Source organism: Trichosurus vulpecula, chromosome 8 (assembly GCF_011100635.1).
Source record: "Trichosurus vulpecula isolate mTriVul1 chromosome 8, mTriVul1.pri, whole genome shotgun sequence".
Classification (NCBI taxonomy): Eukaryota; Metazoa; Chordata; class Mammalia; order Diprotodontia; family Phalangeridae; genus Trichosurus; species Trichosurus vulpecula.
Window position 1 is genome coordinate 26,019,449 of NC_050580.1, and position 15,047 is coordinate 26,034,495.

The 15,047-nt window shown below is 40.0% G+C and overlaps 1 protein-coding gene across 4 annotated transcripts in view; it reads right to left on the reverse strand.

Moving 5' to 3' along the window:
- The window catches only part of JMJD1C (jumonji domain containing 1C), a 224,926-nt gene that overhangs the window by 44,670 nt on the left and 165,209 nt on the right, over positions 1-15,047 (reverse strand). For 3 of the 4 annotated variants that reach the window (XM_036735645.1, XM_036735646.1, XM_036735647.1), the window contains 4 exons: positions 5,810-5,934; positions 3,764-3,904; positions 3,470-3,656; positions 1,752-3,367 (listed from right to left, as the gene is read on the reverse strand). In XM_036735645.1, the coding sequence (XP_036591540.1) occupies positions 1,752-3,367; positions 3,470-3,656; positions 3,764-3,904; positions 5,810-5,830 (1,965 nt within the window). In that variant the 5' untranslated portion in view covers positions 5,831-5,934. The remainder of the gene's footprint in view (positions 1-1,751; positions 3,368-3,469; positions 3,657-3,763; positions 3,905-5,809; positions 5,935-15,047) is intronic. The other variant, XM_036735648.1, reaches the window with a different exon arrangement.

Consider the following 15,047-nt stretch of genomic DNA (forward strand, 5'->3'; position numbering starts at 1 on the left):
CTCATGTCTAAATTGACTCGCCACATGCATTTAGAGGTTTGATAATAAAATATTTACTTGTAAAAATCTTTTCTTTTTAATTTGAACCAAGGGTAAAATAATGGATTAAGTACTTTCATTCATGTAGAGAAGACACAGTTGGTAAGATTTTTAAACACTCCGAACTACATAATTCACAAAATTACCTGGACTTGAAAAGTATTTCATATGAATTCTCATTTCCAGAGAAATAAGAAATATGAACACATTTGTCATGTCACTCCTAGTCTTTAAAATCATCTTTTAATACTGCATGCATTTTACATATTTTTATAATGTACCTTCAAACTCAGAATGAAAACAAGATTTACTGTGCTGTATACTATACTGTATTACCAAATAAATTAAAAACTAAATTTCTTTGTCAGACATATAAAGTACGTATTTAGGAAAAAAATTGGTCTTTCTGTGTCAATCATTCCTTAACACTCCTCCACCGCAGTTTACAGGTTAATTGGAAACATGTTTTAGGTCACAAATCTAGTGCATTGTATCTAGGGCAATACCAAGTCAGTGTGGGCAATTTACGCTTGATTCCCAAAATGATTACTTTTAAAAGGAATGGCAGAGAACAGGGAGATTTTAGAGCTTATCAATTCTAATCCCCTCAATTTTATAGCTGAGGAGACTGAAGTCAGAGTTTAAGTGACTTGATTCTAGTACTACAACAACATGAAACTGAAAAGTAATGAAAAATAAAGCATAAAGGTATGGTGTAGCCTTTTAACATACTAAAAAAAAAAAAAAATTCTCAAGAATGGTCCTAATCAAGATTCTCAGTATTCTAGCTTGTCCCTAAAATGCCCTATAACCAAAACACTTAAAGTCTGTATGACAGAAATTTATTAAATAAAAAGTCATAATAAAATTTTATTCCACCATATAACTGTGTGTGTGTGTGTGCGTGCATGTAAAATTCAAAAAAAATTAATGTCCTAGGGCTGGGAGTAGGCCTCCTAAAAATGGAATCTTCACCCTACAAATAATACTTGCTGCATTTAACTTTTACAAAAAAGGAACCATAAAATCTGATTTGCTTAGTCCCTAAGTTCACACACACACACACACACACACACAGATATGAAACCATCTTTTACTAGTCTATTTTTCTTCCTCATTTTCAGTTTCAACTTCAATTTGGCCTATGATTTCAAACTCTAAATTTAAGCAAGACCTTTGCCCAGAACCCTCTCATCTATATATGTAATTTTCCTCTCTAAGAGTAAGGAAAGGATTTAACAGTTACACAGACTAACTCGATGGGGGTCTGTGTAACTATGCTGTAAACGGCTTTTGACTCACTGTGGTCACCCTTCTTGGGGACCTTTAAAATAGGACTACCTGAAGTTATACCATTTTAAGGAGGCAGTATGTTACAAAATGGTGCAGTAGCAACAACAGGCCTGCAATTACAGGAGTTCCTCTCTCCGTTTTCCATAGATCCAATGGGGTGCTGGGCTATGGTCTCAGGTTTGTCTTACAGCAGGCTGCAAAACACCCAATCTGGTGATTCCTGTGGCCAAAGTACACTATCTTCACTGTCTGTTTTCTTTAAGATTCCACATGAACCTTATTTACCACTGTGCACAAACTCATGGTTACTTTGCTATGGTCTTAATCCATTAAGTCAATTTACAAGAGCCAACAATGCATGTGGGACTAGAAGAGTTAGGCTTGCCAATGTCTTTTTAGAAACCATCAAGGTGACTTACCCTCCGCAAAGAGGCTTCGGTATTGACTGGATTTTCCGGGTGGACCCATTTGTTAGAAGGTGCGCTGAGTCCTGAGAAGCTAGGTGTCCCATTAGGATACTGCCAAATAACTGGGTAGAGTCCAAGTTGATTATAGGAAGCAGGTGGATGTGCTTGTCCGAGGATATGAGGTGACGGCTGCTGTAGCATCTGCTGCTGCTGCTGCTGCTGCTGCTGTTGCTGCTGCTGCTGCTGCTGGTGAGCTAGCGCTAAGTGGCTCAAGCTGCTGGCATGAGCAGCTTCTAGTCGTGGGTGGCAACCCATTAAGGAGGATGGAGGCACTCCAGGTAACACTGTCGGATGGTGCAAATGAGGGTGGTGAGTGTGGGCGGTGCTGTTCACAGGATGAGACAGCGTTGGGTTTGTCATGTGGACGGGAGCGGGACTCAAAGTAGGATGATGACTGTTTGGGTTGACACAAGTTCTATGGGAGGTAGGGTAACCGTGCTGGCTTAAGAATGCTGCAATGTTGTTCCCCCCCGTCTCTTGAGGAGGAACTGCAGGATCTCTGTAAACTGTGAAATGCTCACTTTTGTCAACAATTAGAGGGGGCTTGGTGGGTTCTAATGCACTGACACGAGTTGGAACTGGATGAAAACTAGATCTCGGTAAATCATGTTCTGTTTTATTTGTCAGCCTTCTCTCTCCAGTGGCAAGACTACTGTTTGAGAAGCTGGTGTTAGATTTCAAAGAATCAGGAGAACGAGTGAGTTTGGACTGAATAACATCAAATAAAGAATTGGATTTTGGTTTGGGTGCATCTACCAAAGCACCAAATTTAGACTTCAGAATCTCAGGTGAACTTCGTTGATGCAGTTTGCTGTCGCGATATGATCCAAATGGATTTTTATCTTTTCCAACAGATAAAGGGTTCCTCACAACAGATGATGCTAAATCCATTTTGTTTACAATGCTATTGACCCAGCTCGTTTCAGTCTGTTTTCTTGTTTCTAAAAATTTTGAACTGGCAAACAAAAGTTTCGAGTCACTACTATGAGGCTCTATTTTCTGAAATGTCTGAAAACCAAAGGTCCTTGTGGAGTTTTCCTGAACCACCTTTTCTGAACTGGTTTCATTTGTAATGTCAATAACACATTTTGGTGTAGGTGGTCTGGACACAAACTGCTCCTTCGGGAATAATTCCATAGTATGTGCTTTCTCTGTTTTGCACTCCTGAATATGTACATCATTGGCATTTGGATCATAAAACATAACCTCTTCTGTGACACCAAAAATAGTCTTTTCCGGCCGCTTGAGATTTTCTGCATCATGTTTCTTTTCTTCTTGGATTTGAACCCAAAGAGACTGACTTTGTCCCCCTGCTCCCTCACCATGCTGGGATTTCCCTTCATCTCCATTGATCTTTGAAATGTTTTGGTTCATCACCTCATTTTCAGCATTCGGCTCCCGATACGGCCCTGGCCCTGTCATTCTTTTATTATTAGCATTTTCTGTGTCACTGTCAGAAAAGTCTGAAAGGTGGTCTGGTCGAAGTCTTTTTAGATTTAGCTTCTTTTCAGTCTCTTCAATTTTTCTTCTTTTATTAGGAAAGTATCTGTTTTTGCTTCTAAGATTTTCTACAAAAAGAACATTATTTTTAAGATACCAATATGGTAGAAGCAGTTTTTAACATTTCCTTATGACTCTCCACAAGAAGGAGAGTGCACCGCTTCTCTTACCTCCATGGCCTAGGAAATCATATTTCTCTTCCCTCATCTTCTCGTCCTCTGGTACACTGCTATCTGAACTCCTCCTCTTGGTCAGTCGAGCGTTTCGTAGCAGCTGGTGAGGAATCTGCCTGGGCCCCGTAGCCTGTGAGTTCATAACTTGCCTTGGGCTACCGGCTTGAGCACGCGTATAATGACCCTAAATATAATAAGATGATGATGAATCCACATGGCATGCTTGTACGTACACAGATTAGCATAAAGAGAGAACACTGGGTCATCGTCCGCTGACTATCGTCTACTTACGTGAACAGCGGTGCTACTTTGAATGGAGCGTCTACGGTGTGACGAGATGCCAATATCTTCTCCTTTCAACAAAGAGTGAACAACATCATCAAGAAAGGTCATTTGAACCATAAAAGGATCAACATTCTGTGGTTCTAGTACCTGGTTCATGAAACAGGAGAACAGTAAGCATTTAAATTGCATTTACTGAGCAATGAAAAAGCTATTAATGTTTCTTTCCTTCTGCCATAATTCTACTTGGAAAAAACATTAAGGAGGGCATTTCATCTGGTGTTTGCAGGAAGAAAAATATAACAAGCTCTAAGGCTTAATAATTTCAAACAAATATTGTTTCGACCTCCTGACACAAAAGCAATGTGGGTAATTTCACTCTTTCTAACTGGGCAGTGAGGTGCTGTCCTGGTGCGCAGAGCCTAGAGTCAGGAAGACTCATCCGCACAAGTTGAAATCCAGCCTCAGACACCAGCTGTGTGAATGTGGGTGAGTCACTTAAGCCTGTACGCCCCAGTTTTCTCATCTGTAAAATGAGATGAAGAAGGAAATAGGAAAACACTCCAGGATCTTTGCCCAAAACCCCAAAAGGGGTCACGAAGGGTCTGATGTGACTGCCCAACAGCAACAAAGACTCTAACATACAATCGAGAGTTACAGAAAATCTACCAGTCCCAAGCAGACTCTGAAGATGGGTAAGAATCAAGGCCACAAAAGCAAAGTGTTGAGAAAAAGTTCACCTAAGAAGTGAATAGTAAAAAGGTAACAGAGGATTAGAAGGGAAAGGGTGAGATACACCACAAAGGAGAAAAAATGAGTAAGAATGTGTACAGTTAAAAGATAAAAAAGTAAACTTTACGTTAGGAAAACATAATAATAATGAACACTCATGCATCTACCACCTGCCGGGCACTCAGTGTGCTAAGCACTTTGACTATTATCTCATTTCATCATTGAGGTACACGCTGTTATCATCCCTATTTACAAGTAAGAAAACTGAGACAATGGTTAAGTGACTTGCCTACAGTCACCCAGCCAGTTATGGAGGCTGGATTTGAACATGTATCTCAAACCCAGGGGATGGCAGAGGATGAGACAGATATAGTGTCATGGAAGCAACATAAGCTTGGACAGACTTCAAGAGCAAGTGGAAGGCGGAAGGGCCTGGTATGCTATGGCCCATGAAGATTCAGATGTGACTGAATGACAACAACAAGAAACAATTTTTTGACTGCAGACCCAGTACCCTCTTCTCTGAACCACCTAGTTGCCCAAGAAAACATTCTTTGGCCCTCAAAACAATTTTCGTACCTATAGTATTTTCAGATGTAAAATTGTTTCTCCAAGAAAATCCTTTATGTGTGACTCAACTTCAGGGTAACTTTCATCTAAATATCAGAGTACCTTTACAAGAAAAAGTTGTAAATGATAATAGAACAAACCATTCTTTTATTTTTATTTTCTTTCACTTATTTAATAATATTACTTTTCAGTTCCTGCTACCCTAGGTAGTAAAGTGACAAATACATAATTTCTGTACTACAGGAAAACAAAAAAAGCAAAGATGTTCCATGTGTAACGAATATGCCCAAGATATTCCTGAGATCTTAAGCCAAGATATCTAGTTTGCTGCTTATTAATATATCAAATGATCATTTCATTGTGAATTCAGTAACTGGAATAAAACTCACTATGAAAACCAACATCTTTATTTGTTTTAAAAAGTACTACAGTACTCATTAGAGTTCTCATTACTAGAGAAAGCTAAGCTAATTCTCTGGAAAATGTAATGTCTATTGACTAGATGGACAGAAAAACTCAGAACACTGACAACTTTAGATTTTAGTTCCTCTGTTTCAGAAACTTATCTAATTAGGCATATGTAAAGTTTTCCTGTGACAGGCAAACTTAATATAGAAAAGTACATGTTTCAGAACATTTCAATTATAAGAAACCTAGAAATGAAAATCAGAATTAACTTACAGCATTATATTGCAGCAGAGGATGCTTTAATTACCAAACTCTCTCTTTAAAAATACTAGCTCAAATATTTACCTGGTCATTCACAACAATCATGGTGTGGGTGAAGAGATCATGGTGAGTAATTTTACCAGCAAACCACTGGGTGGCAGAATCTTGTCTGTATACTTTCTCACTGTATCAGTTTAAAGAATATGGACCTTTAAAGGAAATATACAGAGAAATTTAGCAGACAAGGTCATAATTTAGAAGTGCATATGTAGATTAATGATGTGGTATCACTCTCTCTCTGGCTAATTCCCAGATATTTTGGAAAAGAAGTGGAATTTTTCTTCTGACTTGGAGTGATTCTGAGGTTACTTGTATAACTAATTACAGACTATTCAATTAATGTTTAAGAATTTTATATTAGAAAGCTAAAACAGGTGGTTCCTGTACTAGGCAGTAGTGGATAGAGTGCCGGTAGCCTCGGGTTGTCAAGTCTTGCCTCTGATACCTGCCAACTTGGCAACTTTCTAATACTATAAATTGAAGTGCAGGGGGCAATCAACCATGCAACAGATAGTTTTTTTAATGTGGAAACCCTGATAGCAATGAATTCAAAAGTTTGGTTGAAAACAAACCAACCCCCCACTTAACTATCATCAGAAATGAGAACAAGAAGGGCCATCAGAGGGAGGCTGTCCAATTGAAGACCCTCCCTTTATGGCAGGAGAATATTAAATGGCTTGTCCAATGTCATTCAAGCAGTTAAGTGTCCGAGAAGTAGGATTTGAACCATGGAACCCGGCTACCAAGTCATGGTTCTTTCCACTGATCCAAAATACCTTCCTAAGAAGCAAATGAAAAGAAATGGCAGTCTAGAAGCTGTCAGACCAGCAGATGTACAACTACACATTAGGTTTGGAAAAGTAAATCTAAATTTGGTGTATTTGACCCTATAGTTATCAACCCTGTGCCCTAAATGACCATGTTTGTCTATTCTGTGGATGCCAGGAAAAGCTGCTGTCAAAATAGTCTTAATAAAACATATCCATGTGAACACACACACACACACACACAGCTGCAGCACTGAAAGCAATAGGCTTTGGATATGGAAAATGCTCTCTACTAGGTAAAAGAGAATAAACAGAATTTTTAAAATGAGATTTAATGCAGTCCCAACTCTCAAAAAAGTAGTAAAAGTTTTAAAAGGATGACATTTTTCTGTGAGAAGAAAATGATAATCAATATCCAAACATATAGCACTTCACAGATCCATCCTCAAACCAAGTAAAGCAATTTGTTCAAATCTTTCTCCAGAAATTAGCTGGATACTATATAAGCATAGTACTGTGTAGTAAGAGGCAATAAAGTGCTCCAAAATACAAATCAGAACATTTTGAGAAGGGAAAATTCTTTTTTAGCCAGACAGGTTTAGCAAAAGCTTCAAGGCGGAATTAGTACCTGAATTACTCTTAAGAGCAGGAGTTCTTAATCTGGGAGCTATTAACATATATAGGTATGTATATGTATATGTACGTGTCACACACACACACTTTTTTCCTTTGCAGTTTATTTCATGCATCACTGTGGGTTAACAACATCATTCTGAGAAGAGTTCATAGCCCTCAGGCTGTCAAAGGGATACATGACACAAAATAATGGGTTAGAGAAATGATTTCAGAAATAAGACTCATATTCCTCATATGGAGAAAGTTTAGTAACAAAACTAAAATATATCATCGTTTTAGTTTAAACCCACTTTTAAATAAACCACCATAACCTGTTATTCAGGTCTGTAACCAGGTCATCTTCAGCCTTGTCCTTTCTCTACATTCAGATAGCCAGATCCTGTCGATTCTAACTCCAGATGATTACCTCTTGCTTCTATTGTGTTTTCTGCATGGGCAGCCCCCCCCCCCCTTCCCTGCACAATCATAAAAGCCACCTAATTGGTCTCCCTTCTCAAATCCATCCTTCACAAGGAAAGCGAGCAGTTAAAGCACAGGTCTGACCGAATCTCTCCCAGGATAGAAAATCTTCAGTAACTCCCAAGTGCCTCTAGGACAAAGTACAGCTTCTGTACCTTGGCATTTAAGACTCTCCACTGTCTGGCTCCAACTTAACTTTCTAGCTTTGTCCTACTACGTGCAGGTAACAGTTTAGTCAGGGTATTCCCCTAACTCAACATGTCAATGCACCATCTGCTGCTTTGGGGCCACTGCACAATCCATCACACTTGCTTTGGAATACTCTCCAAAATTTCCTACTTCTTAAGGTTGAGCTCAGGTAGCACTACTTGCAACTTGGTCTAGTTGTTTTGGCTGTTAACTGCTTTGGCCCATCTCAAATTTTCTGAAGGGCACTTTTATCTGAACAGCCCCTCCCCTCCAGCCCTTATTCCCTGAGGGCAGGGAATGTCACTTCTGGCTTTTTTTTTATCCCCCAAACTCAGCACCTGTTATCCAGAGTGAAACTGGACATTCGATAACTGCATACTACATTCCCACAAACCAATAGTTTCAGTTTATCGTCACAGAAAGCCTGTATCCATTTAGATTACACCTCTAACTTCATGGCTCTACTATAGTTTTAGAAATGGGAATGAATCAGTAAGACTGCCCAGTCAGGTAAAGCAAAACTGCACTGGTTAGATGGTCACATGTTGCAGATAAATCCATCAACTCACAAATAAAAGGACACCAAATCAACACTCACTGATACACTGTGGCAACTGGTGGCTACTTTTATCAGATAAAACCAGCTTCATTCAAGGGAAAGCGACTATGGCTCTGGATGATCAGTTCTGGGGAAAGAAAAAAGGCTCCTTCAAAAAGAAAGAAACCCCCAAGGAATTCTGTAATTTTCCATCAATAAAACCCTATGTGGCTCTATTCCTATGCCAACAGCTCTGCCACTCAAAGAAATAAAAAAACTGCCCATGAGGGGGCGGAGCCAAGATGGCGGCTGAAAAGCAGGGACTTGCGTAAGCTCCCCAAAAACCTATAAAAACATGACTCCGAACAAATTCTAGAACTGCAGAACCCATAAAATAGCAGAGGGAAGCAGGGACCCAGCCCAGGACAGCCTTGATGGTCGCTGGATGAGGTCTATCATGCATGAAGCTGGGGGCAGGGGAGAGTGGAGCCAAGCATGGGCAGTGGCAATACCAACCAGACCAGGAGCCAGGGTGGAACAGGCCCTAGCACCCTGAATCAGTGAGCTGTGGCAGTTACCAGACTTCTCAACCCACAAACACCAAAGACAACAGAGAAGGTTAGTGGGAAGAGCTTCGGGGGACAGAGTGGAAGGAGTTCGAGGTTTGGCCACCACCCCGGGGAGTGGGGGAGGTGCAGCTACAGAACTACAGTTGCAGTTGCTTCCGGCCCCAGGCCCACCTGGTGGGAGGAATTAAGTGGCGGACCTGAGCAGGAGTGCACAGCCTAAGGAGGAGTGCTGGTGTGGCACAGCTGGCTGTATAGAAATAGCTCTGAAAACAACAGCGCATCCCCTCAAGCTTGGGACAAAGTACTCTTTACTCTACAAACAGTCATACCCTGACTAAAAACTCAAGGGTCAAGTAACTTGGCTGGGAACATGGCCAGGCAGTGAAAACCCTCTCAGATTTAGATTCAGACTCTAGAATCTTTCTTTGGTGACAAAGACGACCAAAACACACAGCTGGAAGAAGTTAACAAAGTCAAAGAGCCTACATCAAAAGCCTCCAAGAAAAACATGAAATGGTCTCAGGCCATGGAAGAGCTCAAAAAGGATTTGGAAAAGCAAGTTAGAGAAGTAGAGGAAAAATTGGGAAGAGAAATGAGAATGATGTGGGAAAACCATGAAAAACAAGTCAATGACTTGCTAAAGGAGACCCCAAAAAATACTGAAAATATTGAAGAAAACAGCACCTTGAAAATTTGACTAACTCAAATGGCAAGAGAGCTCCAAAAAGCCAATGAGAAGAATGCCTTGAAAGGCAGAATTAGCCAAATGGAAAAGGAGGTCCAAAAGACCACTGAAGAAAATACTACCTTAAAAATTAGATTGGAGCAAGTGGAAGCTAGTGACTTTATGAGAAATCAAGATATTGTAAAACAGAACCAAAGGAATGAAAAAATGGAGGACAATGTGAAATATCTCACTGGAAAAACCACTGACCTGGAAAACAGATCCAGGAGAGATAATTTAAAAATTATTGGACTACCTGAAAGCCATGATCAAAAAAAGAGCCTAGATATCATCTTTCAAGAAATTATCAAGGAGAACTCTCTTGATATTCTAGAGCCAGAGAGTAAAATACAAATTGAAAGAATCCACAGATCGCCTCCTGAAATAGATCCCAAAAAGAAACCTCCTAGGAATATTGTCACCAAATTCCAGAGCTCCCAGATCAAGAAGAAAATACTGCAAGCAGCCAGAAAGAAACAATTTGAGTACTATGGGAAAACAATCAGGATAACACAGGGTCTAGCAGCTTCCACATTAAGGGATCGAAGGGCTTGGAATACGATATTCCGGAGGTCAATGGAGCTAGGATTAGAACCAAGAATCACCTACCCAGCAGAACTGAGTATCATGCTCCAAGGCAAAATATGGATTTTCAATAAAAAAGAGGACTTTCAAGCTTTCTCAGTGAAAAGACCAGAGCTGAATTAGAAAATTTGACTTTCAAACACAAGAATCAAGAGAAGCATGAAAAGGTAAACAAGAAAGAGAAATCATAAGGGACTTAATAAAGTTGAACTGTTTTGTTTACATTCCTACATGAAAAGATGATGTGTATGATTCATGAGACCTCAGTATTAGAGTAGCTGAAAGGAATATGCCTGTGTGTGTGTGTGTGTGTGTGTGTGTGTGTATGGTAAATTATCTCACATAAAAGTGGCAGAAAAAGCATTTCTGTAGGAAGGGAAGAGGGGGGCAGGTGAGGAGGAATGAGTAAATCTTGCTCTCATCAGATTTGGCCTGAGGAGGGAATACAATACACACTCAACTGGGTATTGCACCCCACAGGAAAGAAGTAGGAAGAAGATAAAAAAGAGGGGAGAATAGAAGGGAGGGCAGATGGGGGAGGAGGTAATCAAAAACAAACACTTTCAAAAAAGGACAGGGTCAAGGGAGAAAATTCAATAAAGGAGGATAGATTAGGAAGGAGCAAAACATAGTTAGTCTTTCACAACATGAGTATTGTGGAAGGGTTTTATATAATGATACGCATGTGGCCTATGTTGAATTGCTTGCCTTCTTAGAGAGGGTGGGTGGGGAGGGAAGAGGGGAGAGAATTTGGAACTCAAAGTTTTAAAAACAGACGTTCAAAAACAAACAAAAAAAAGGTTTTTGCATGCAACTAGGAAATAAGATACACAGGTAATGGGGCATAGAAATTTATCTTGCCCTACAAAAGAACAAGGGAAAGGGGGATGGGAGGGGAGTGGGGTGACAGAAGGGAAGGCTGACTGAGGAATGGCAACCAGAATATATGCCATCTTGGAGTGGGCGGGAGCGTAGAAATGGGGAGAAAATCTGTAATTCAAACTCTAGTGAAAATCAATGCTGAAAACTAAATGTATTAAATAAATTAAATTAAAAAATAAAAATAAAAAAAATTAAAAAAAAAAAGCAAAATACCATTTCAGAGTATATATACCCTTTTGGCTAATAGACTCAGAGCCAGAAGGCATTAAAAAAAAAAAAAACTGCCCATGATTAGATTAATGAAATTATCGACACTCTACTATAATTTTGGCAAATGCAGCCAGCCATTTGAATGGGGATAAGTGCTGGACCTGTGATTTTGGCCTCTCCCAATACAAATCAGAGCTTAGAGCTGCTCTGAACACTAAGAGGACTTGCTCAGGGTAACAAAGGCAGATAGGCAAACAGCGAAAGACAACATTTGAACCCAGGTCCTCCTGGCTTTGAGCCAATGCTCTACTTACTATGTCTTGGGACTTTCATTTATGTTCTCTGTATTAAACAAAATCCACAACGAAAGAATCCTCATTCCATGCACAACTAATTCCCATCAAAACCGAGAAACCAAGAAGACCTGGAGGGGTTTGGGGAGGCTCTGAGCCATGTGTTGATCCCCTCAGCTGCACCAGCAGGGCTCCTGGCACCCAATGACTTGGTTGTGGCTGATCTATACCTGAATCTCTCATTGATCTTCCTTTAGAGTCACATCATCCCCCCCGCCTCCTAACTAGCTTCTTCACATGGCTGCCAAAGTCATGTTGTAGAGGCTCAGTTTCTGAAACATCATCTTGGGGCCCCTGATTACCTCTAAAATTAAAAAAAAAAAACTCTTGTTTGGCCTCCAAAGCTCTCAATGGCTTGGAATCTTTACATTTCTTCACCTTCTTACCCATTACCCACCTCTACATACTCTGCAGGCCAACAAGACTGGCCTGCTTGCCATCCCCTGACCCAGGATGCTCTGCTGTTCTTTCCTTGGGGTGTAGTAGAAAAGTTAGGGGATTTGTGACTGGCGTGGCAGAGGAAGGGCTTGAAGCTGGGCTTTCTTGACTTAAGTCCAGCAATTTATTCCTCGCTTTCCCCCCCACCCAGTGCCTCAAAGATCCTTCCTTTTCTTTCTACCTCCAGGAGCCTCTGCAGGAGAGGAGTCATTTCCTGGTCCCCTGAAATGCTCTTCCTCTTAATGTTACCTAGCATTAGGTCACATTCTCCTGGTAGAAGGCAATGTCTCTGAGAACAGGGACATCCCAGTGCTTAGCACAGTGCCCAACACACATGAGGCTCTTTGTGAACATTTGTGGATTAATTACCGTAGAGTTTTAAAACTATTACCTTGCATAAAAATCTTCTGAGCCTTTTGTTATTTACCTAGACTTTCACTTCCCCAAGAAGCTGTGGGTTATCCCTAAGAATTGGATTTAGGCTGTCTATAGTGTCCTAAAATTATAGATAGGAAAAGAAGGTCCACATTATACACACCTAGTGCTAATACTTTACTTTCCCCCTTATATACATCCTAAAGAATAAATGGAAAAAAGAATTTTTTGACCAAAATGTGAACGTTAAACAGAGATTAATAAATTACTATTAACTGCACACTAACGCAGCATAAGACATTACAGTGTAATAGCAAGGTTAATGTCATGACAACATACTGATCTCTTCCCACATGTACTCAAACTTGAAATTTATTAAACTTTCCACTTTAAAAAGTGTGGCCATAATAAAGACTGATTAAAAAAAGAAATTTTAAAAAAACCCTCCAACATAACTTTACTGTTCAAAATTGGGGGAAAAGAACAAGCAATTATCCAGTGCCTGCTATGTGGCTAAGTGCTGTTCACAAATATTATCTCTTTTGTTCCTCATTACAACCCCTTGTGACAGGTGTTATTGTTATACTCATCTTAGAGGAGAAGAAACTGATACAAATAGAGGCAAAGTGACTAGCTGTGCAAGGTCACACAGCTACAAAGTCTTGGATTTAAACTCAGCTCTTCCTGACCCCAGGGTCTTGTGCTCTACCTACTGAGCAGCAAGTCTAACGGACTAAGTAAAATCAAGGGAGATGAGGAAAGACTTCAGACACTTCCGTAAATACCTAGAATTCTATGACCACTCGTGTACCTGCGTAAGCAAGAAACCTAAGGCTTCTTTTATTTTTAGACAAGGCCTTGTCGGCTGCCCTGACCCAAAGTACTTTCAATTCTTATCCAAACTGAGCTGACCAGGGATTTCACTTCTGAACTTTTTTTTCCAATATAATTTCTGAGCCAATGACAAAGGATCCACACAATGATTACACTATTAATGGCACTATCCCTGTAACAGGGCAGATGAAACATCTATTTTTCTCTCCTTGGGAGATGAGAATCACCCAATCACATGGCTTCCCACAATCTGGGAATCCTCCCCCTCACTGGGTCAATTGACAGTCTTTTCAAAACTGAACTGACTGATCATGGAAGCCAGAGAAGGGGTGGACCCAGTAAACACAGTGAAGGGAACTATTATGCCTGAATAAAAACAATCAGGGAAATTCTACGGTAAAATCTATTGGTATAATACAAGGGAAGGCACCCAAATCAAACACACAAAACCGAATATCTTTATTTCTTTATTTGGGGTGTTTATGTGTGGGGAGGCATTTCTTGACCTCTTTTGCTTCCCTTTAAGTCTTCTCCTATTTCTCCCTTATCATCAACAAATAATGTAAATTCTTTAATTTTCTTCTAGTTTGGTCCTTTCCTTGATGCACTTCTTTATCAATCTGAAACTAATGATTTTGTGGAATACATTTTATCAATGAGCAATCAATCAGACAAAAGTGATACTTTTTAAGGTGCAACCTTAGAAAACACTGAAAAGGATTCACGGTAGAAGCAGATACTACAGAGGAAAATACCCAAATGAGAAAAACCAGGGAAATAGAACAAGACCTCAATAGGAACCTTCTCCCTTCTGGATGTAGACAAGTTTTCTCGAATCAACCAAGATGCCTCCATGAAGGGAAGCCAAATAGTAATAATAAAAAAAAAAAAGCGCAGGCTTAGTAAACATGATTCTCTGCACAATTTAGGAAAACCTGAAAGATCACAGAATCATTATCACCAGTCCAACCTAAAAACAGGGAGAACAAAAAACAGAACATTTCAGGCCTTGAGTTGGAAAGGCTCAAGTTCAAATCTAGCCACAGACATTTACCCCCAAACGACCCTGGGGAAATCACTTCTTCCTCTGCCTGCCTTAGTTTCCTTATCTCTAAAATGGGGATAAAAACAGTACCTACCTTGTTGGAAGGATAAAATGAGCTATTATTACTATTACAAAGAATTAACTTTATAAACTAAGTAGTCATCTAATCTTCTGAAGGACAGCTAGGTGGCAAAGCACTGGGCCTGGAATCAGGAAGATCTGAGTTTACCCAACCTCAGACACTGTGTGACCCTGGGCAAGTCACTTCACCCTGTTTGTCTCAGTTTCCTCATTTGTAAATGAACTGGAGAAGGAAATGGCAAAGCACTCCAGTATATTTGCCAAGAAAACCCCAAACGTGGTCATGGAGAGCTGGACACGACTGAAATGACTCAACAACTCAAGTCTTCTGAAGACTTTTGGGGAGGAAGGGTATTCACTACTTCCCCCAAAGGCTTAGCTCCACTGTCACTTCAGCTATGAAAGTATTGTCAATTTTCTATAGTCTAGAGTGATCTTGCCTCTTCTAACCATCAAAAACCTCTTTTGGATACTTTTATTCTGTACTTAATCATATTCTAAGTCATATGATATGTATTTGCTCTATGTTCACAAGGACTAGGTCTTGAAGATTCATCTCTTTCTCCCTCAAGGTCTA